Source organism: Myodes glareolus, chromosome 6 (assembly GCF_982192425.1).
Source record: "Myodes glareolus chromosome 6, mMyoGla1.1, whole genome shotgun sequence".
NCBI lineage: Eukaryota > Metazoa > Chordata > Mammalia > Rodentia > Cricetidae > Myodes > Myodes glareolus.
In genome coordinates this window covers 13,547,460-13,571,864 of record NC_142031.1, presented here as the reverse complement: position 1 = coordinate 13,571,864, position 24,405 = coordinate 13,547,460, and the positions used below count along the sequence as shown (strand labels likewise).

General features: G+C 43.7%; 1 protein-coding gene across 4 annotated transcripts in view; it reads left to right on the top strand.

Moving 5' to 3' along the window:
• Positions 1-24,405, top strand: part of Fbxo42 (F-box protein 42) — a 64,592-nt gene that overhangs the window by 25,848 nt on the left and 14,339 nt on the right. For 3 of the 4 annotated variants that reach the window (XM_048426668.3, XM_085690342.2, XM_085690341.2), the window contains one exon: positions 8,493-8,627. In XM_048426668.3, coding sequence (XP_048282625.3) covers positions 8,493-8,627 — 135 coding nt within the window. Of the gene's footprint in view, positions 1-8,458; positions 8,628-24,405 lie in introns of all 4 variants that reach the window. The other variant, XM_048426669.3, reaches the window with a different exon arrangement.

The following is a 24,405-nucleotide window of genomic DNA, read 5'->3' as shown; positions in this document are numbered from 1 at the left end:
TTATGTTCTTCATTTGATTCTCCACCAACCCCAGCCTCCTGAAGGCGAGGATTTCAGGCATGTGCCTCCATACCTGGTTATATTTTGAGCTTTTGGTAGGAAGGAGCTTGTAGTTATTGCCTGTGTCATAAAAATGACTGAGCAGCTTAAAACAGTATCTCTTAACTTGTCCTTGAAGGTGTGGGGCTTGGAGATGCTGTACTGAGTTCTGGTTTAGGGATTTTCCTAGAGTGGCCATAATTGCTATCCAGAGATTCCCTGTCCTGAAGCTTTACTTGGGACTGGATGATCTCTTCAAAGGAGGCCTCAGTGTCTAGCTAGAGCCAGACACACTGTACTGCGTACTGTAGAGCAGGTGCTGAGAGAAGGCACCCAAGATGGAAGGAAGCCAGGGTATCTCTTCATGATCTTTGAAGTGAGTACATCTCTTCCTTTCTAATCCCTTGATTACACAAGGACGGTAGGGGTTGTAAACACCAGGAGGTGAAGATCCTTCAGTGCTACCTACCCCAGATTGCTATACGTCTGGAGATGTTCAGAAATAGTTATGATTCGTTTATTGCTTTGAGGCTAGATGAAAACAGACCAGGGAGGCAGGTAAAGTGTCGTGTGCCACTCTCAAAAAGCTGCTTTTCTACTTGTGCTGCTCTATCCTGTTCGAAGAAGGACATTTTTGAGACCTGTGGGACTCACTGAAGTCAAAAATGTAAGTGTGTGACCATGGAAGACCCTGGGTTACAAAAGTAGTTGAGGACAGGTGAGTTGACTCAGTGGGTAAAGGAGCTCACTGTCAAGCTCTCACATGCATCCCATCTCTAGGACCCACATGGTGGAGGAGAACCGACTCCTGCTGGTTGTCCTTTAACTGTGAGTTGTCCTCTGATCTCTACATTCACGCTGTGGCATGGATCCCTTCCCCCCAGGGAATCAATCAATCAATCAGTATAATGGGCGAAAAGAGAATAGTTTAGTGGTACTGCCTTGATCCATGCTGAAACAGTAGTCTACCCCAGTGCTTCTGAGGTGTTTGTGCCGTTGCCAGCACAGAGAGAAGTGGCGTGCATGCCTATCAGGACAGCGGGGGCAGGAGAGTTTCAAGACCAGCTGGACTGTTTAGCAGAACCCTGTCTTAGAAGCAGAAGGCAAGTGCTATCATCATTTCTGCTGTTTTTGAAAGAGTTTTGAAATGTTCTCAACTGTTTATGGAGTTTGCAGATCATGATTCAGAATGGCTAGACTGGATGACATTCTGCCAGGGTCCATATTTGATTCAGTGTGTGTTACTGCTACAGATAGAGGAAGAGGTGCTGACAGAGCTTCTGAAGACTGTTGCTCTGGATTTTGCAAGGCCGGGGATCAATGTCAGGGCTTCTTGCTGAGAGCAAGCTCTTTCCCACTGAGCTCTGCCCTAGTCCTGAGCCTGTCCCACAGTGAGGGAGGAGTGAGTCTGGATGCATTAGTCAGCTGTGCCACCGCAGCAGCGGCACTGGAGGCCTTCGGCTTCTGAAGGGGATGCTTCTTACCCCCACACTGCTGGGGACCTTGCAGCCAGAGATTAGAGGCCATGTTACTATGAGCCACTGGCAGGGGTGGCTCATCATGCTGCTTGAAATCCAAGAAAGAGTCACAAGGTAATTTTGTGGGGGAAAAAAATCCTATGTCGTTTTTCTTCTGGTCTGTTTTTTCCATGTGTCCTGTACACTGCCCAGCTGACTGACAACTGAAAAGGACCATTACAGAGAAAAGGGCAACTTGCAAAATAGATTAAAAACTAAGAATTCCAGAACTGGTGAGAAGGCTCACCAGGTAAAAGTACTTGCAACCAAGCCTGACAGCCTGAGTTTTATCCCTAGGACCCAGATTGTAGATGGAGAGAACTAATTCCCAAAAATTGTTTTCTCACCTCCACACATGCACCTTGGCATACATGTTCTTATTTAAGGTCGCAGAATAAATAAATAAGGAAGGAAATAAAGAAAGAACTTTTTTTTTGGAGACAGGAAATTTCTCTGTGTAGCCTTTGCTGTCCTGGAACTCACTCTGAAGACCGGGTTGGCCTTGGACTCAAAGATATCAGCCTTCTTCTGCCTTCCAAGTGCTAGGATGTGCAACCACCACCTGGCTATTAAATGTAATTTTAAAATTAAAAGAAAATTCAGGGTTTAATTCCCCCCCCCCGGCACCTTCCTTTTTCTATTGTGAATCTATTCTTGTTCCCTCAGTTTTCTTTCATATCCCTAATTCATGTTGATTCAAGATCTGCATCTTTAATTCTTGACTTGTTACTATGGAAATACTAGATGTTTCATATTCAGTTAGCTAAAAGTAGAGCTCAGTGGCCCCCTATTTCCAATTTTTTTTCCCTTTCTTAATTTAGCGAATGTCACCATCATCTTAAATGAGGTATTGGACTCACCCTCAGTTCCGCACCTCATGCTGTGGTGGTGCATGCTTGCAGGAGGATCAGGAGTTCAAGGCCAGCCCTGGCTATTTAGTGAGTTTGAGATATGCCTGGGCTACTCGAGATTCTGTGTAAATCAGAAAACAAAAGGCCAAGTTTCTGTTCTGCCTCAAACCTTTTCTTTTTTCTTGTCACTCTTAACCCATAATCTGATACTACATCTCAACACCATCACAATATAGCCCTCGTTTTTCCTCTTGTGCTGGAGGTTAAACCCCAAGCCTCAAGCAAAGCAAACATGAACTGAGTACTCCCTGCCCCCTGTACATTTCTAAGTGTCTTCTTTCCTTCTCTTCATCTCAAGCTGGATGGAACTAAGCTAGATCCTGCTCCTTATAAGGACAGAATAAGACATGCTGTTCATGTGCTACCCTGAGCCCTCCACTGAGGAGACTGCACCGTCCCTCTGCCCTTCTGACACTTGCACTCTCCTTTTTACGTTGTCTCCGCCAGTGAAGCTCTGTCAGTAGCAAAGACCAAGTTCCTCGGGTTTCTTACTCAGTTTGTTTGTAAGATGTACGTAACAAATACTGTTGATGCTATAGGTTGCTGAAAAATTAGTCGGATCACTCGTCAAAACATTGTTTAGGCTGTTGAATGTGAGTATGATGTGGTTGTGTACTTGAGGATAGTGACATCGGAGACACCCTTGTACTTATTAACACCTAGTTCATAGCTAGCTCTAGAATTATGCCTTTCTAATGAGAAAGCACTTCATGTACATAGAGATTAATAAAGGAAAAACTCTTTAGTATAATGAATGCCAGACTCTGGCTAATGACCAAAGAAGAACCAGCCCTAAATAGATTTCTCTAGCTCATACACACCTTAGGCTTATGCATTTCACATACACTGTCATCTGTAAACCTCTCTCTCTGCCCCATGTTACACTTTGAATAATTTAAATAGAGTCAGGAGACTGCAAGTCTGGTCACTTAGGCAGATGGGTGATCTGCACAGCAAAGGTATTGCCAAGGTTATTTTTAGTACACCAGTGTCATTATTTTTCGAATAGTTGTTACCCAGGGTCATCTTGCTCACCTGGCAGAATTAATGCTTTTTTTCAAAAAGAGAACTGAGGGGCTATGTGGCAGGCCAGGGCGTAACATTGGTTGTGAACCTGTGTTGCCCCCTTGAACTCTTATGGTGAAGGACCTAATGGCCGATTGTAAGTCAGGGTTGCCTCCTTTGTTGTAAGAGTGGAGCCTAATGACTGGTTAATACATCCTGACTCCAAAGTTGTGCTTTCGGGTATTTAGGAGGCGGCTCTGTTTTATGTGTCCTGATGTCTCCTGAGCAGATCTACTAACAGTTCCTTTGTAACGTTAGTTCTGTTGGAGTATCCACATCAGTATGAAGACATTTTAATAATTGTTGAGATTTGTAGGCTTAATCACAACAAATATGGGCCAATGAGATGACTTAGCAGGGAAAGGCACCTACCACTAACACAGAAGACCTCAGTTCAGTTCCCAGGACCCACACAGAAGAGAGAACCAACTCCTGCAAGTTCTCTGGCTCCTACACACCTGCCTTGACATGCACGCGCACACATACATACACAAACACAAGATTAATTTTAAAAAAATTAAAAGGCCGTAGACACAACAAATATATGTTCAGTACAAGATCTTTCCTATGTTAAAAGCCTGGTACTGAAAAGGCTAGTTTTGTAATCTTTAGTGAATGTCTGCAAGTCTATTCACGCCAACCTTGGTTAATGGAGAATACCCTAGTCAAATTACTGTAGAGAATCCCTAACATTGAAGTGTTTAGACTTCTCATATAGTCAGGTAGTTCCACACACTGCTGATCTGGCACCTGCAGGAATCTGCAGGCCCAGGCTGGATCACCACCCTCGCCTGTCCTGAGTTATGTAATTACAGACCTTATCAAATATGTCCCAGCTTGTAGATGGGAGACACATAACAGCATAGTCTCTTTCTGCATGGGATAAATGCCTCAGGGCCTTTCCCTGGTGACAGTGGGGAAACAAAAGAGAGTTTAACATCTGAAAGTTTGCAAAGCTAGAGTGTGCAGCTCACTCAGGGAACATTTGGGAATTGTCCCAGGTACTGTGGAAATCCAGATTCCTGAAGCTCTTGCTCCTGAGATGATTGTAGTTCAGTAGGAGACTTTTCTGGTCTGTGAAGAACTGTTGACTTGCATGTGTACGGTTAGATTGTGGCTGTGTGGTTTGTCTTTGAATAGAGACTGTTGACAATTTGAGATAGGTCTCTTTGTCATAGCTGTTCACAGAACACATGAACTTACTTGGGACAAATGTGGAGATTTAACGGTTGGAGCACAGAGCTTCTCCGTTTCGCAGTGCAGTATTCACACTGCCATGAGCTCTAAGTGTGGTGACATTCCAGAGGTCCAGAATTTGGGTGGAGAACTTGAGTTCTCCACCCTGCAACTACAACTGCAAGTACAGTTGTATGAGACTGAGAATTGCTCACCCACTGCTATCACCACTTCAGTGTCTCCAGTAAAGACAAGCTGTAGGCAGAGTTCAATGGGATGTTTATTAGAATATTTAGAAATATTAGAAAATAGTGTTCTATTTTCTTTGTGGGTTTTGAGATAGAGTCTCACTGTGTAGCCCTAACTGGCCTGGAATTCATTTTATATGAGCATGTTGTCTCAAACTGTATGCAATGTGTCCGATAGTGTGATATGTTCTTGTTCTGCTTTATCTGAGTTCTAAACGTTGTTTTCTTTTTTTTAATATTTATTTATTTATTATGTATATAATATTCTGTCTGTGTGTCTGCCTGCAGGCCAGAAGAGGGCATCAGATCTCATTTCAGATGGTTGTGAGCAACCATGTGGTTGCTGGGAATTGAACTCGGGACCTTTGGAAGAGCAGGCAATGCTCTTAACCGCTGAGCCATCTCTCCAGTCCTAAACATTGTTTTCTAAATTGACTCCCTTACTCCCAGCTTCACTAATACTTGACCAGTGGTCACTGAAACTCAGCTGTGTGTCACTTGACTCTTAGTACTTTAGCTTTGGGCCCCATGTTCCTACTTCAAAAACATTTCTTTGTTCAGAGAGAAACAAGAAAATGCAGCCTGCCCTATTTTAGTATAGGACTAAAATACATGTGAAGGACCTCATGGGGCCCAACTGGCTGAGTTTTCAATCCAAATAGAGGAGAAGAATGTTTGCTATCTCATTGAAAAATAAAGGCACTCTGCTCTTTTGCTACTATGAAGGAAGCTGCTGCTAAGAGTTTGTATATAGACTCTGGCAACTTAAACTAGCCTTGACTATCCTCACAGGAAATCAGAGATTTGCCTTATCTATTATTTAGTGTGTGTGTGTGTGTGCGTGTGTGCGTGCGTGCACATGCATGTGCACTACCATGTGGTTCCCAGGCCATCAGGCTTGTTGGAAAGCACCTTTACTAGCTGAGCCATTTTGCTAACCCAGATTTGCTCTATCAAGTACCATTGTAATAAATATTGTATTTCAAAAGCTCTAGAATACTGTTAGTTCTTCATGATTGCTCCATCATTGGAATTTCTAGTTCATTCCAAGTCTGAGGGAATCCAGGTTTGTAATCCATACCTGTAATCCTAATATTCAGGAGGCTGCAGCAGGAGAATCACCACAAGCTCAAGACAAGCTTGGGCTATATAGTGAGACCCTGTCTTTGTGGGAGCAAGATAACCTGGAGCTGGTGAGTTTCTTTAATAGAGACCCAGATGTAGCCCCAGGAATCTTCCTTGTTCCTCCCATGCCCTTTAACTTAGTTCTTTCTTATTTACAGTGCTTAGCAAATGTGAGCAATGGGATTTTTCTAGACTCTACTTTTTGCTCTATTTGTTTTAATTACTTTCTCTTATTTTATTTTGAGGCAGGAGCTAACTAGCCTGATACTTGAGCTGTTAGACCAGCTAGACTCTACTTTAAAATAGATTTCTTAGTGTGAAGACAAAGTAACTCATTTAGATAGAACTTAAAAATTACTATTTAAAGGATTTTAAATTATTTTATTATATTTGTATGGATATTTTGCCTACATGTATGTCTTTGGGCCATGTGCATGCAGTGCCCTCGAATGTTAGAAGAGAGTGTCAAATTCCTGGACCTGGAATTATGGATGTTGGGAGCCTCTATGTGGGTATAGGGTTGAGTCACAGTCCTCTGGAAGAACAATCAGGGCTTTTAACTTCTGAGCTGTTACTTCAGCTGCTCAAAATTATTTTTAAACCAAAAACAAGGATCCATAGACAGGTTAACATTTAAAGGCCAGGTGTGGTGGCACGCACCTTTAATCCCAGCACTCAGGAAGCAGAGCCAGGTGACTCTCTATGTGATCTAGACTAGCCTAGTCTCCAGAGTGAATTCCAGGACAACTAGGGCTACATAGACTCTGTCTCAAAGAAGACGACCAGACCAGAACCCTTAAAGCTCCATATATCCCTGCCATGAGTGCTGGACAAGAGGTGTAGTCAGTCTGTGACAACCTTGCATTTATCATTACTGCTGTGACATCTGCAGTCATTACTGGGGCAACTACTAAAGTACGCAGCTTTATTCAGCTAGTTACCTGCCTGACAGCCCACTGATTTAAGAGAACTGGTAACTTCCAGAGCTAATGTACACCGCTGCTATAACTGTAACTGGCAGCCGAGACAGGCTGGGGTGCGGTGTAGGAGCGGTTCCCTTTTTCTGACTTGACTAAGTGGCGTTGTAATTGAAAAGAGACCTGAAAGTAGTGGTTCGTGAGATTGAACTGCACCTGCAGATAGCTGGTGATCCCTGCAGCTAAGCACTAGTGTCTCAGAACTCCGCATTGTTTTTACTCTGTCCTTCAGTTCATGTGACACCGGCTATTGGTTTCATATGAGAAATGAGGGGTAACTCATCTGTGTGGCATGATGTAGACACAAAGAGCTTTGCTCAGTCTCTCCCAAGCCCAGCTGGTAAACATGAGGCTGCAGGGCTTGTGTTCATCTCTTCCTAAGAACAGCAGCTGGATGAGCCTTCCGGGAGATGTCGGCGGAGTTCAGCTTTCCCACCTCTCGTCTTAGGTCTTTCTGGGTTTAGCCCTTTTCTTTGCCTCTGTTTCTCGGGAAAGCTCCGGTGATATAACTGACTGCTAACCGTTCTCTTCCAGTATTTCCTACTGCCCTGATTTAGTCCACGCCAACCAGCACGCCTAGGAGTCCAATAGCTTTCTGCTTTTCCCTTTGGTTGCTTTGGGCTTGAACTGCTGTTTCCTTTGCTGTACTTTCACTTCATGAAATCCCACCTTGCTTTAGTCACGTTGGCCTCTGTGGTTTTCACAGCACTGGTTAGAATGTTTCCACAGTTGTGTTCCATATAAATACTTGTGCTTTAGGTTTCATTTGAAAATACAAAACTTAGAGCAGAGTCAGTGGAAGACAGAGGAAGAACATCTTGCTCTAGGACACAGGATGCAGTTTTGATAGTGATATAGCTGGACTCAAAGAAGTTTTACTCTCGAGCAGCCGCCATCTGAATGCATATTGCCATCTTGTTCCATGATGTCGTTGTTAGTTTGCTTAGTGCTCAGAATTAAGATATCTAGAGCTGGAAAGATGGCTTACCTGCTAAGAGCACCGACAGACTGCTCGTCCAGAAGATTTGGGTTCAGTTCTCAGCATCTACACAGCAACTAATAACTGCGACTCCAGTTCCAGGGGATCCAGCATCCTCTTCTCAGCTTCACGAGCACTGCACATACATGGCACACATTACCTTCGTGCAAGAAAGACACCTATAAGCATAAAATAAAAATAGATCTTTAAAAATTTTCAAAATAAATCTTTAAAAAATGCTCATCATAGCTTTTCTCTGGACTTTCTTTGCAAGAATAATGTAATATTGATCAATCTGAGGACAACATGTGGAGATCAGAATTTGATGTCTGGTACAGAGAAGTTGTTGAACATGTGGAATATTAGAGTTTTGAAAAAATAATGGCTTAAGTTATTGAAAGTACCTCTAATTAAGCTGCAGTCACTTGTTTCTTGCTTCCACCCCGCCCGTGTAGGTGCGTGCTATTATGATGCCAATCAGTCTATGTATGTCTTTGGAGGCTGTACTCAGAGCAGTTGCAATGCTGCCTTCAATGACCTCTGGAGGCTCGACCTAAATAGCAAAGAGTGGATTCGACCATTGGCTTCAGGTAAGTGATGGACGGCTGGTTTCTGCCTTCTCACAGAAGCCTTCTTGGCATGGACTCAAGCATATGTTACTGGTGTCTTAGGTTCCTTATCAAATCTACTGTGTAAATTCTCAGGATCATATGGTCATCTAAGTCTTTTTATTGACAATAAAGTTGTAGCTGGGTTTAGTGAAGTATATCTTTAATCCTAGCACTTGGGAGGCAGAGGTAGATGGTTCTCTGTGAGTGTTAGGCTAGCCTGATCTACATAGAGAGTTTAGGGCAACCAGAACTACATAAAAAGACCCTGTCTCAAAATTTAAAAAAAAAAAAAATCGTATTGGTACCTGTCCAAAATCACTGTGCCAGTGTGTGAATCCATTGGTGTGGTTTTCTCAGGTACCTCACAGGTGTGATTTGTGTTTGGAATGAGTCGAAGAACAGAAAGCGACGTGAGAACTGTAGTTGACTGACAGGAGCTATTGTCCCAGGGCTGAGGTCTTTGAATAACACTTGTTCTTGCCAGCTCAGATATTCGGGAGTGTATGGGACGTGCCTCTGCTGGTTACTCAGGAGTGTGGGAAGATTCCACAGGAGGTGCATTCCTTCCCTGTCCCAGGATGGCAGAATTACGCTGGAAAACAGATTCCTTTTCTCCTTTTGATTTAATCTTTCCTTTGAAAAAGACCGTTATTTTTGTACTCATGAGATCCCTGTCAGTTTGAAGTGTCAGTCATAAGACTGGAGCTACTGGTGCCATGGAGAAATTGAGCCCCCCTCTCCCCCGCGGGGTGTAAAATGCTCTGCTAGATTCATTGGCAGGCGTTTCCCTAACACTGTTCATTTGGCTCTTTAGGGTTGGAACTCAGTCTCAACACCAAGGAGACTTGGGTTTTCATTTTCTTGGGGCGCTTTCCATTTACTTCGTCCTTGCCATACTGGTTGGGGTCAGCTGGGTCTTTTAGAAAGGGCCTTGGTGAGGAAGCAGGAGCTTCATGATCTCAGACTGTGAGTTATGGCCCCTCCGTGACTATGAGTTATGGCCCCTCTCAAAAATGTGGACTGGGCGATCCTGTCGTAAAGCCTGGGGAAGCCAGTTCATGTTCCCTGTGTTTACAGAACCGCTGCTGTGAAGTTGTGCCCAGAGGCTGAGATCTGCTCCCACAGCCAAGAGCTCCGTTCTGTCCCCTGTAGTAAGCCAATAGAGCAGGAGCATGTAGACAGGGTCACTGGAGTATTTGGAGAGGGAGAGGGTGGGGTTTGTGCAGATCTATATAAAAATATTGAAAATCTGGCTAATTGTTCCTCTTACAGACAATTTGAAGGCTAGTACTGTTTCAGGGCTCAGGATTTTATGTTTGGGAAGGTCTCCTTTTCTAGTTCCCTTGTTCCCTTTTCATTTAGTGAAGTATTATTCGATAAATATTTGGAGTCACAAATTCTTTTTTAAAAAAACATATACTTTATGTGTTTTGCCTGCGTGCATCTATGTGAACCATGTGCATGCTTGTTGCATCCACTGGAACTGGACTTAGAAATGATTGTCAGTCATCACGTGAACACTGGGAATTGAACTCCAGTCCTCTGCAAAAGCAACAAGTGTTCTTAGCTGCTGAGCCGTCTCTCCAGCCCTGGAGTCACAGATTCTAAAATGTAGAGCATTGAGGCTCAGTGGTTAAGAGCATTTGCTGCTCTTTCAAAGGAGCCAAGTTCTCTTCCCAGCTCCCTCATGGTAACCATCACAGCAGTCTATGTGTCCAATTCCAGAGGATCCAACACAGGCATCAGACACATACATGCAGATAAAACACACATGTACATCAAATAAATAGACAAAAGTTTAAAATGTAGAACATCTTTTCAGCTTCAGTACCCTGGGCCACTGTACCTGGCATTGGGCCCAGCTGCCACTTCAGAGCAGACTCAATTGTCCCAGTTACAGTGTTGGTTCTGCCTCTGTCTTCTAACTTTGCTTCACACCTTGATAATCAGCCATGGGTATTTAATATTTCTTCTTTTGCAAATAGAGCTCTGGTTTGGGGACCTTCACAGCTTTATCTAAGTAGACACCAAACTTTCTTTTTTAGTAAACCACTAAGTTGTTGTTGTTGTTGCTGTTGCTGTTGTTGCTGTTGCTGTTGTTGCTGTTGTTGTTGCTGTTGTTGTTGTTGCTGTTGTTGTTGTTGCTGTTGTTGTTGTTGTTGCTGTTGTTGTTTAAGGTTTATTTTGGGAAGCTGAAGAGATGGCTCAGTGGTTAAGAGCACTGACTGCTCCTCCAGGGGACCTGGTCTCAATTCCCAGCACTCACATGCCAGCTCAGAACTGTCTGTAGCTCTAGTTCCAGGGAACCTGACACCTTCACACCAATGAACATAAAATAAAAAGTTTAAAAAAAAAAGTTTTATTTTATTTCTAATTACATAACATGGGAATGGTGCTTGCAGAGTCCAGAAGAGGATATCAGATCTGCTGAGCTGGAATTTCGACAGTTTTGACCAACCAGCACAAATGCTAGGAACCGTACTTGATTCTTCAGTATAACCAGTGTGCTGATTCTGCCGAGCATTTTCTCCAGTCTGTTAAACCTCTGAGATTAAAGACTCTACTTTGAAATCCCCATAGTAGCTGGGCGGTGGTGGTACGCGCCTTTAATCCCAGCACTCGGGAGGCAGAGGCAGGAGAATCACTGTGAGTTCGAGGCCAACCTGGTCTTCAGAGTGAGAATACAGGCTCCAAAGGTACACAGAGAAACCTTGTCTCCAAAAACCAAAAGAAAAAAGAAGAAAAAAGAAATCCTCCTAATAGACCTGGAGAAATAGCTGGTTTGGTGATTCAGAGTTTATGGGAAAGTAGTCATTGAGACTGTTTTCTTTTGGTTGACTGTTTAATGGAGATAAGGTCTCTTACAGCTCAGACTGGTCTTGAACTCCTGATCTTCCTGCCTCTGTCCAGTGCTTGAATTACATGTATGCACCACCATACCTGTTTCCTTTTTAAAACAAGCTGTTGGATGTTTAAAGTCATTTTCTGCTGAAGTGTCTTCAATGGACCTAGTTGCCACCACACTCTAACCTGTAATTAGAGCCTAGTTTTTTGAGATACCTTTTTTTTTTTTAAAAAAAAGCAAAGCAAAGCAATGATTTAATAAAGAGTCTTAAGAAATTCTCATTTAGGCATAAATCCCTTGGGGCGATACCCTGAAAGACTGTTTGTGTATGCCTTCCTGAACCCCAATTCAAAGCACTTTCTAACTGAAACATTGGTGTCTTTTCTAATAAAACACAATTTGTGTGTCCTGCTGACCTGCTGAGTGCACGGACAGGTAGGCTGTGGGGAGGGTGCTATGTTCTTCTGGCTCCAGCCGCAAAGTGGTTTTGTAGAATTTGAGTGTGTGCCGCCCATGCTTCCAGCGTAAGCACTGTTTAGTCTTCAGACTCAGCTGTTAGAGAAGTGAGATATCAGGCAAGCAGTGGAGCGCTTCTGATTGGCAGGGGTCTTGGTAGTGACTGCTCTAGCAGGTGTTTTCTTCCATGTAGATTTGGGTGTGCCACACAGAAGCCCGAGGTGGTTCTGGTCTATCTGGCATCATGGCTTAGGCTGCCAAAGTGAAGTTTTCAGGTCCCCTTGCCCTACAGACTGACGTGCCAGCAGTGCTCCAGCTGGATTGCAGCAGAAGGATGGCAGATCTCACGGGGGAAAGGAACTGCATTTGGTATGTGGTGGACTTCTCCAGAAAGAACTCATGGAGCTTAGAGTAGTAAAGCAAAAGCCAAGGTTAAAAAAAACCAAAAAACAGCAAACAACCAAATAACAAAATATAAACTAAAAAGAGATGACTACTTTAAATAGGAATGCTAACTGAAGTGGAAACGAGTGAGAATTCATATGCAGAGACCTTGAGGCAGCAAAGAGAAAGGCATACTAGAGGAGCTGAAAGCAAGATGTATGGGTGTCACATCGTGAGTGTCTTATTAGTAGTCACTGTTCAGTTGCTGTGAAGAGACACCATGACCAAGGCAACTCTTCTAAAGAAAAGATTTAATTGGAGGCCTTTTTACAGTTTCAGAGGTTTAGTCCATTATCATCATATGGGGAGCACGGCAACACTCACGGCACTAGAGCTGTAGCTGAGAGCTATGTCCTGATCCATGGGCCAAGAGCGACTGGGCCGCCTGGTATGGGCTTAAGGCCCACCACCCCTGTTGACACACTTCTTCCAACAAGGCCACACCTACGTTAGGAAGTAAATCAAAGAGAGCAGATTGAAGAGGCTCCATCACAGTAAGAACATCACAGGAGAAATTATGAAGGCTTGGACTAGAGTCATGGCATGGAGATAGGATGAAGTGGATGACTTTTAGCTGGATCTTTAGAAGTGTAGGTGTTATTATTTTACTTATTTTATTAAGGTCTTACATAACCTAGGCTGACCTTGATTTCTGTTGCAGAGGTTGAACTTGGACATTTTATCCTCCTGCATGCTAAGATTATAGGTGTTGTTAGTTCTACCAAAATTGAAGCAAGCTTTAATAAAATATGGCCAGTCTGTTCCAGGTTGCCATAAAATGTCCAGGTGCTTATATGAAGGCAAATTCACAAGACTAAGTACCTCCTATTTTCATCCAATCAGGAGCAAGCATACATCCTGAAAAACTTCCTGCTTACTTATGACTAAGCACATCCAGTGCTGTTGGGTCAGCCAAGCGTGTTTGGGAAAGTGAAAACATGTGACTTGTGAACAACTTATGAGCAACAGCCTTTAGCATCTCAGAAAGTACTAGTCCATGGGCTTACAGGTTAGAGGCAGTCCCCACCCCTACCCCCACTCTTGGGTCCCAGACTCGTATTGCAACACATGGTTTTTACATGAGTGTCAGAGACCTGAACTCAGATCCTCTTATTTGTATGGTAGATACTTTATTGTAAGCAGAGGCCAAACTTTTCTGTTGTCCTGACCACCCAGTTTCAAACAATCAGACAAAAGCTTATATTAATTACAGAATGTTTGGCCTATAGGTCAGGCTTATTACTAGCTAGCTCTTGTAACTTAAATTAGCCCATTTCTATTAATCTACGTTTTACCACATGACTCCATGGCTTTACCTGTTCACTAGCACATCTTGCTTCTCCTCCCCAGTGACTGGCTCATCTCTCCTCTAACTCCGTCCTTCTCTCTGTATTTTCAGTTTGGCTTTCTTGCCTGGCCTTATTCTGCCTTGCTATATGCTGAAGCAGCTTCTTTATTAACCAATGAGAACAATACATAGTCACAGCATACAGAAGTATTATCCCACAGCACTTCATCCACTGAGCCATCTCCCTATACCTTTTCCTTCATTTCTTCAAGTAACAGATATTTAGGAACTGGTTTAAGATACTTATAAGTCAATGGCAGACAGAAATTCCAATTTTAATGGAGAGTGAATTCAAATAAGGGGAGGGAGTTTTGTGTTTTGTTTTGTTTTTGTTTTTTCGAGGCAGGGGTTTTCTGTGTAGCCCTGGCAGTCCTGGAACTTGCTTTTTAAACCAGCTTAGCTTCCCCCACCTGCCTCTGCCTCCCAAGTGCTGGGATTAAAGGCATGTACCACCACCACCTGACATATCCAGGGTTTTTAAAAAGTCAAACCACCATGACATGGCTTTAATCCCAGCACTCAGGAGGCAGAAGCAGGTGGATTTCTGAGTTTAAGGCCAGCCTTAAACTCTGTGAGTTCCAGGGCTACACAAAGAAACCTTGCCTTGAAAAACCAAAGAGAGAAGAGACAGACAGACAGACTACTAAAAATGAGTGAATGGAAAATTAATGATATGGAGCTGGGTGTAGTGTGTACCTTTAATCCTGAGACTGAGGCAGAAGGGTCATGAATTCAATGCCAGCCTGGGCTAGAAAGTAAGACCCTGTCTTAAAAAAACAAAGCTAACAAAAACCAGTATAGAAAACAAATACCTGTAATATAGAATACTGGACAGTTGTAAGTAGAAGAGGAGCTACAGATTGGTGTATAGGGCTCTACCAGGGGAGTCACGACAAGGAGATCAAGGAGAAGGTATCACTGGAACAAAAAACTTGATGAATACAGGGGCTGGAGAAACAGTTGAGTGGTTTAGAGCACTGTCTGCTCTTACAGATACCCAGGTTTGGTTCCTGGCATCCACATGGAGGCTCACTACCATCTGTAATTCTAGTTCCAGGGGATCTGATGTCCTCTCTGGCTTCCTCAGGTACACATGTGGTGTATGTGTGTGTATGTATTATATACATATATATGCAAACATTTGTAAACATAAAATGAATATTGTTTTTTTAAAAAAATTTGATGGCCACAAGGAGCAAGTGAATGGGGCTATGTCATCTCAAATAACACAAAGACCCAGAGGTGGGAGGGTGTTTGGGATAGCCCAGGATTCCAGTGAGGACTCAATGAGACAGAAGTCGGAATGAACAGAAGAGAGCATGGAAGGCAAGTGTCTAGACAGGATAAGAGGGATAGCATGTGCCTGAGGCATTCAACTGTTGAGAGGACTTTAGTGTAGTCTTGGAGTGAAATAGCTGGTCAGGTTTTTGAGGTGAGTTCCTTTAAGAGGATATCATGAAGGTAAAGAGAGTCTAAAGAGTTGATAGTGACTCTAGATGAGAAATGATACCAGCTCAGAAAGATGTGAACAGAAGGGTAAAAACCAGCTAAAGGAATCGGCCTGTGGCCTGTAGAGGTGCCAAGTGACATGGGCTTAACATTGAAATGGTAGTTGACGTATTGCTTTTATTGATTATGTATGTGTGTCTCTGAAGTGTGCGAATATATGCACTAGAGTGTTGGTACTCAAGGAGGCCAGAAGAATTGAAGCTGGAGTTATGGGTGATTAAAAAAAAAAAAACAAAAAACAAAACTGGCTGACCTCACTGCTGAGAACTGAACTCAGATCCTCTGGAAGAACAGTAGGTGCCACCAGTCCATCTCTCCAGCTCTTAGTTGCTTCTTTGAGATAGGGTCTCGTCGTGCATCTTGGGCTGACCTAGAACTCACCTTGTAGACCAGGCTGGCCTTGAACTCACTGAGATCTACTTGTCTTTGCTTCCTGAGTGCTGGGATTAAAGGTATGTGCCACCAAGTCGATTGAGAGGTTAGTTGCATTATTTAGGTAGTGTATTTTCCAAGTGTGGTGGTGAATACCTGTAGTTCCCATACCTGGATACAACACCTCTTCCGGTCTGTTGGCACTGCCTGCACATGGTGCAGACATACACTCAGGCACACACACGGTGCAGACATACACTCAGGCACACATGCATAGTATAGACACACACTCAGGCACACACACATGGTGCAGACATACACTCAGGCGCACACATGGTGCAGACATACACTCAGGCGCACACACATGGTGCAGACATACACTCAGGCACACACACATGATGCAGACATACACTCAGGCACACACACATGGTGCAGACATACACTCAGGCACACATGCATAGTATAGACACACACTCAGGCGCACACACATGGTGCAGACACACACTCAGGCGCACACACATGGTGCAGACACACACTCAGGCGCACACACATGGTGCAGACACACACTCAGGCGCACACACATGGTGCAGACACACACTCAGGCGCACACACATGGTGCAGGCACACACACTCTGCTCTGTAACTCTAGTTCCAGAGGTTCTGATGCTGCCTCCCCTTTTTTTCTCTACCTTTCTTCCCTCCCTTCCTTCTTCTTCTTAGAACTTGTCCAAACTCCAGGTGTTGGTAGGAACCCACTTATTTTTATGTCATTTGCATTGGTGTTTTGTCTGCATAGACAATTGTGTGAGGGTGCCAGATTCTGGGAACTGGAGTTTCAGACAGGTGTGAGCTGCCATATGGGTGCTGGGACTCATACTCAGTCTTCTGGAATAGCTGCCAGTGCTCTGAACCATTGAGTCATCTCTCCAGCCCTTAATATCATTGTTTTATTTTTTGTTTTGTTTTGTTTGTGAATGAGAAAACTTGATTCTACCTTTAGATTTGTTCCCTTGGTTACCAAATGCTCGGATTGCCAAAATGTCATTTGCGTTTTCTTCTGTGCTGAAAGTCCTTCATCCTTTGACTTTGAGTCATTTAGTCCAATTCCGGTGCCATTATAATTCTTTCTTAGTTGAGTTAAGATCCCATAGTGTCACTGAAAATAAGCCAAATTCTCTGCTTTTAAATCCACACCACCATTGCTCTTGGGTTCCCTGTGCAATAACACTCTCAGGTCATCCGGGACTGCCCCTGTTTACTCTCAGGAGTCTATGGAACCTCCTAACACTATGGTTTATTGTAATGAGTCTCTCTCCCTCCAGCCAGTTCCCAGATAATGACATGGAGACTTCTTTCTTATTAATTATGAAAGTTTGGCCTATAGCTTAGCCTTGTTCCTAACTAGATATTATAACTTAAATTAACCCACTTATATTAATCTCCATTCTATCACATGGTATTACCTCCCTTCCCTCTTGCACCTCCTGTTTCCTCTCTGTGTTACCTGTGCACCTCAATTCTCCTTTTTCTTCCCTGGAAATCCCACATACACCTCCTGCCTAGCTATTGGCATTCAGCTTATTATTACATCAATCACGGCAATATATATACCTTCACAACAGTTCGTGACGCAATGAACTTCATTTTGTATGTTGTCTTATAAATCTCCAGTGCCACCTAAGATGTTAACCTTTCTTTTATGCACTGAACTGTAGGAAACTGATTCTGACTGTGGAAATACAGGTCCTATCCTGAATCACTTTTAACTTATGCTTTCTCCATGTGGTGGTTTAAATGAGACTAGTGTATTTGAAGACTTGGTGGTTCATAGTCTGTTGTGGAAAAGACTGCTTCCTCTTGCTAGGCAGATGAGCACTGTGATTGGTCATGTATTGACTATAGGTGTCAGCTGAATTCTAGGGGAGACTGCTTCATCCTTCAGAACTCAGAAGACCTCCCAGAAGTCTCCCAGCCCTCGGGAATGAGGTGAACTACCCTTCCAGGACTCTACTTTTCAAATGAGTAGTGCCCTCTCTCCCAGTCTCTGCCAGTCTCTGCCAGTACCTTTATATTGAGTGTGTCTTTTACTCATTATTGCCATTTTAATAAGCTTTCTGAATCCTAAAATGTTATTTGAGGGGCTGGAGAGATGGCTCAGCAGTTAAGAGCACTGAGTGCTCTTCCAGAGGTCCTGAGTTCAATTCTCAACAACCACATGGTGGTTCACAACCATCTGTAATGAGATCTGGTGCCCTCTTTTGGCCTACATGCAGAATATTATATGCATAATAAATAAATAATTCTTTAAAAATTGTTATTTGAGTGACATGTGTCTGTGACATGATGACTGCATTTTATGTGAGGAATGATTGCTTTAGAAAGAACCACACTTGGAGCTGGCAAGTTGACTCAATGGTTAAGAGCACTGGCTGCTGCTCTTTCAGGGGACCTGGGTTCAATTCCCAGCACCCACATAGCAGCTCACAACTATTTGTAACTCTATTTCCAAGGGATCTGACTCCCTCTTACAGACATGCATGAAGGCAAAAAACACCTTTAATCCCAGCACTCGAGAGACAGAGGCAGGGGATCTCTGTGAGTTCGAGGCCAGCCTGATCTACAGAGTAAGTTCCAGGATAGACTCTAGAGCTTCACAGAGAAACCCTGCCTCAAAACCAAAATAAATAAATAAGCAAAATAAAAACAATAAATGCCTCATTAAAATCCACAGTTGTGATGTGTATGTGCATGCATGCACACTTGCATACATTAATGCACTGTGGCACATGTATGGAGCTCAGAGGCCAGTGTTTCTAAGTTGGTTCTCCTTTCTCCATGTAGGTTCCACGGATTGAACCCAGGTCATCCCAATGAACTTTCTTGCTAGCCCCTAAGAATGACTTCTTAAAAACCCACACCAAAGAGTTTTAATTCTACTTAGAGTTATTTATGAGTTAAGTAGCCCATGTAACAACAGTGGGAAAATGTTTACAGACTGCTCTACCAGTTTTGACGTTGGCTGTTTTGTTTTGTTGGAGGCAGGATCTTAGTATATAGACCTGGTTGGCCTGGAACTCACAGAGATCCACCTACAACTTTCTCAGGAGTGCTGGGATTAGAGGTGTACACCACCATGCCTGGTTTTTTTCTTTTTCTTTTCTTTCTTTCTTTTTTTTTTCCCCCTGAGATTTATTGGCCTGGTGAGGAGTGGTACTGGAGAGATGGCTCAACAGTTAAAAGTACTAGCTTCTCTTACAGAGGATCCAAGTTTGATTGCCAACACCCTTGTGGCATCTCATAGCTGTCCGTAACTCCAGTTCCAGGACCTTCTTCTGTTCTCTGGGCACCGGCACTCATATCTGCACAAATAAACACATATAGGCAAAACACTCGCATTAAAAGTAAAGTGCTTTAAAGGGCGTCTCAAAGGAGGCAGGCGAGGAAAGATGCGCAGATGGGAAGGGACACAGAGGGTCCGTGTGTCCCTGGAGCCTCTCCACCTGCTCAGCCACCCAGAAGCTTCAGACTGGACTGGAGCATCCATACAGATTTTCTTGCATGCGAGGTGCTGGCAATCCAGCCAGGCCTCATTCAGTCTTCCTGGTCCCTTAGCTGCATTTCTCCCTCCTAGGTATAGGGCGGGACCCCTTCCAAAATGGAGCTCTCATTGTCTAATGTCAGGCAAGGTAGACCAGAACATTGCGTATGGCAACTCCAGTACAGGACAATTCCTATGCCTCAGGTCGACGAGGAGAAGTTCTAGTTCAGTGACCGTGGACGGCAACCAAGCCATCTCTCTATCACAGCAGCCATGAGTGTTTGCCTAGTTTAAGATACAAATTAGTCCATTTTATATATATTGATTAATTAATTATATTTTAAAGACTGTGTTTTTCTATGTTACCCTGGCTATACTGGAACTCCCTATAGTCAGACTAGCATCAAACTCAGAGATCCTCTTGCCTCCGCCTCCCAAGTACTAGGATTAAAGGTGTGGGCCCTCAAAGCCCACCTCCACAATGACACACTTAATCCAACAAGACCTACTCTAACAAGGTCACACCTCCTATTAGTGCCACTCCCTTTGGGGTCCGTTTTCTTCAAACCACCACAACCACTGAGCTATCTCTAGCCGCAAGACTGGATTTTTAAAATTTTTTTAAAAAAATATTTCTTATTTATTCTTTCTGCGTGTATGCTTGAAGGCCAGAAGAAGACACTAGACCTCATTACAGATGGTTGTGAGCTACCATGTGGTTGCTGGGAATTGAATTCAGGACCTTTGGAAGAGCAGGCAGTGCTCTTAACCTTTGAGCCATCTCTCCAGCCCCCAAGACTGGATTTTTATGTGCACCAATTTTGATGGCTCCCATGACCTTTTATTCAAAAAGCGTTTCAGTTGGGCTCTAAGTGGGTGGAGACTTGAAGTAGCTCCTGTTTACCGTGTTGGGCATGAAACATTTTGTTCTGTAGAGGACTAGTGAGCACATAAACACTAAACTGGGGTCTTCCGTAGGGGACACCCTGACACAGGAGAGACAGAAGTAAGCAGAACCTTGTGTGGTGCAGGGCTAGGGCTGTGGGTGTCTGTGAGTTGCAGCAGCACTGGCGCTGTGTCCTGAAGACTAAAGTGGGAGTGCCTGAGAACGGAGTGTCGTGTTCCTGGGCTTGTCAGTAGGTCTGTCCCCTGACCAGGGCTTGATGTGGCCAATAGGATCCACAGTTGGCTATCATCATTTCCATCTAATGCTGCCAACTCTGTCTGTTAGGGTGCTGGATATTGTGGGCTCAGGGTACAGCCTCTTCTCCCACTTTTGTTAGAATCCAGGGACTACAGGAATGTGTGTGTCCATGCCTCCATCCCTCTGCTTCCCTCTTGCATTTTTAGGTGGGCCTTCTCTGTCCTGTAGGGAGGCAAGAGGGCACAGGCAAGAGGAGCACCTCTTGTGGGTAGGTCTGGCCTTGGTCTGCTTCTACCCGCCTTCCTCTTGCTGGCAGGCAGTGGAGCCTCAGGCAAGCAGAGCACAGACCCAGAAGGAAATGGGCTTGATTAGAGGGCTTCTCTACCTTTCATTAGCTGACTTTGGCTCCACTCACTCTGTTTGGAGACACTGTTTATTGATCTTAACTCTTCTTGGGTGGCAACTTTGCCTCCTTTCCTCTGACCCAGAGAATTCCTGGAACAGTCTGTGCCTATGGTCTCAGGGTGTGTGGGGAAGAGCAGAGGGAAGAAAGGAATTTTTGTTTATAAAGTTCTAGAAGGAATTTTTCTAGAAGACATGCTTTTTGGAGGTGGGTAGTATTCTGTGCTGCTAGAGAGAAGAGCCGGAACTGCCCCATACAGATCTGTAGTAACCTTTGGTCCTCCTGGGGAGAATGAATAGACTGGCATATTTCAGGGCTAGTGGGCCTTCCTGTTCTCCAGGCAGGGAGGTCTGTGACTAACATTGGCTTCACTGTGTATAGAGCCACTTGAAAGGTGCCCCTGACTAAGTCTGCAATTAGCAAGTTATCAGATGCAACCTCTCCTGCCTTAGAAATTGTATCAAAAGAGAGCTTGCAGTGGAATCAAGGAACCCTTACTGTTTTTCATGTTAATTTTTAGCTGGTAAGTATTTCCCTGCTCATGCATGGTCTTTCATGTGGCTTTGTTTATTGGCACTGGGAACAACACCCATGGAATTCTTCATGCTCATGATGGCCTCCTTCTCATAGTGGGTACCGCAGTCCTTGTCATTGGGGTACTCGTAAACTATGCAGGGATGTTTTTTAAGGCATGGGTGTGCATGTAAGAGTGAAAATGTGTATCTTTGGTTTGCCATGGGAGCACATGCCTGTAATTCCATCACTGCAGAGCCTGACACTAGAAGATTGAAGCACATTCAAGGTCTCCCTGGCTCACAAAAACACTTGGGGAGATCAGATCTCGAAACAAAGCCACATAGTGAAACCTTATGTGTGTGTGTATGTGTGTGTGTGCGCGTGCACGCCTGTCTACGTGTCTGTGTATCCTCGAGCTTTAACAACAGTGAGTTTTTGTATCATTTAATGGCTTGTCTGATCTTGCTGAAACTGAGGAATAAAATAGAGATAGGGGAGAAACTGGAGAGACAGGTTTATACTAAGAAATGTTTAGCTGGGTGGTAGTGGTGCACGTCTTTAATTCCAGCACTTGGGAGGTAGAGGCAGGCGGATCTCTGTAAATTTGAGGCCAGCTTGGTCTACAGAGGGAGTTACAGGACAGCTAGGGCTACACAGAGAAACCCTGTCTCGAAAAACCAAATCAAACAAACAAACAAAGGAAATGTTTAAAACTAGAAGTGGTGATGTACACCCTGATCCCAGCACTTAGGAACCATCGCTAGACGGGTCTCGGTGAGTTCCAGGCCAGTCTGGTTTACAAAGCAAGTTCCAGAACAGTCAAGGCTACACAGAGAAACCCTGTCTCAAAACCTAAAAATAAATAAGTAAAATAAAAAAGAGATGTTGAGATGGCAGCCACTGCCTCCAGGCTCTGTCATGATTACAGGGAACCAGCTCTGTCCCAGCACAGGAGGGACCTGTCATCAGTAGGCTTCGATGATGGGTTTCAGTTCATCAAATGTTTTTATAGGAAATAGCCCCTCTGCCCCAGGGTACTCTGTTACTGGCAGATGCTGAGCAGGTCATTTTAGCAGTGTATATAAGTAAACCATTGGGTTAAATTAGGTGACAGGTGACGCCTTTCCCTCCAAGGCCTTTAGCCCAGCACATGAGTGCAGTGCCACTCAGAAAGATCTGATGAGGGCATTGGATTCCCAGGAGGGGGAGTTACTGGCAGTGTGGGGACTGGGAACTGAATCCGTCCCTTACAAGACCAGTGAGCACTCGTAACCAGTGCACTGTCTTCCATCCCCAAGAGAACAGTGTTCATTGTTAATTTCAAGGCATTTTAGACCATGCCCCCCCTTTTTTTTCTTTCTTTTTTTTTTTTAAAAAAAAGCAACAATGTACAATTAAATACATGAGAGCCAGTTGTTTGCTTTTTACTTGCTGCTTTCCTTTTGGAGTGGCATGCTGTTGAGTTCCATTCTTAGATTTACCTGTGGCATGTTCCTAATATCTAGTCCTAGATCAGTTTTCAAAATTGTCAGCTATTAACAAATCACACATACAACTGAAAATCTTTTGTCAGTAGTGGGGACAATCTCGATTTGTTTTTGTTTATTTTGTAGTATGGTTCAGTGACTAGTGAAATATTTGTATATTAAAAAAATGTTAGTTTATGTTAGTAACTCTTTAATCAGAACATTTGTAAAGTGAAACCCATTTTGGATTTATGTCATTATCCCATTATTGAAATGAAAGAAGTCCAGATAGTCACAAGAAGGGGAGTGGTAAATTAATATGAGTTTGTGTGGATTATAAAAGGGAATCATAGCCAGGTTTGGTGGCACATCCGTTTATGCCCAGCACTTAGAAGGCAGAGACAGGAAGATCTGGCTAGCCTGATCTGCAGAGCAAGTTCCAGGGCACTGAGAAACCATGACTTGAAAAACCAAAAATAAATAAATATACTAGATAATCAAATAAAAATCAAAGGGATAGAGTGACTTGCGCCATAGGGACTGGGTGGTCTGACGGTGGCCATCTGCACACCGGGGAAGCTGAGGACACTAACTAGCTGTTTAGCCCCCAAATCCAGAAGCCTCGGCAGCCCCAATCTGATGCTGAAAGCCTGGAAGATTCGTAGAGAGCCAGTGGCCTTCAGTCCTGATTGGAAGGCTGAAGAACCTGGGAGCTGATGTGAACATCAGGGATGTGCACATTGATCAGCTCCCAAGTGCTGGGAGTCCACCGTGTCCAGCAGGAGAATTCTTAACCCTGAGTCTGTCCTTGATGTTTAATCACGATGGACTGGAACCAACAAGAGATGCAGATCCATGAGAGCATTCCCAGGAAGGGTTATCTGAGAACGGAAGCCCCTCAGAATGGTGGTACCCTCCAAAGGGAGGCCCCTATATATAAAGAAAGCAGAGGAAAAATTATTACCTGCTCCCTGCCTGCCAACCTGAATTCCATTCCTGAAGGAAGGAGCTGTAAAGTATCCTGTGACCTCCACACAAGTACTTTGACAAGTGTGTAACCACCCCACACACACATGCACACACATACCACATGAATAAATAAAAATGTGCTTTTTTTTACTTATTTAAATCTTAAAACTAAGATTAAAATCTTTTTTGTTGAGACTATAAATGATTTTTGAGGAAATGATGGGATTGTAAATCTTCCTGTGTCTTGTGACATTTGGCTGTTACGGTCATGAACCCCTGTGGGTTCATCCCACAAACATCAACCAAGAAAATGTCCTACAGACTTTCTCACAGGCAGTCTGTTGGAGGCATTTTCTCAATTGAAGTCCCTCTTCCCAGACAATACCTGTGCAGCACTGATTCTTTCTTTTGCTCAGGGATCTTATTAACCCCAAAAATGGAATCCCTGACTCAGTGTAGGTGCTCTAGAGATTTTTATGCAGATTACCAGATTGTTTTAAAAATTGTATTTTGAGGGACTGGAGAGATAGATCAGTAGTTGACAGCACATACTGCTCTTGCAGAGAATTCAAGTTTAGTTCTCAGTGTCCATGTTTTTAGACAGCAGGGGTCTGCAACTCTAGCTCCAGGGGGCCTTGATGGAGGAGGGTTATCTGTCTATTGTGTTATTTTCATTGGTCAATAAAGAGACTGCCTTGGCCCTTTGATAGGACAGAAAATTAGGTAGGCGGAGTAAACAGAACAGAA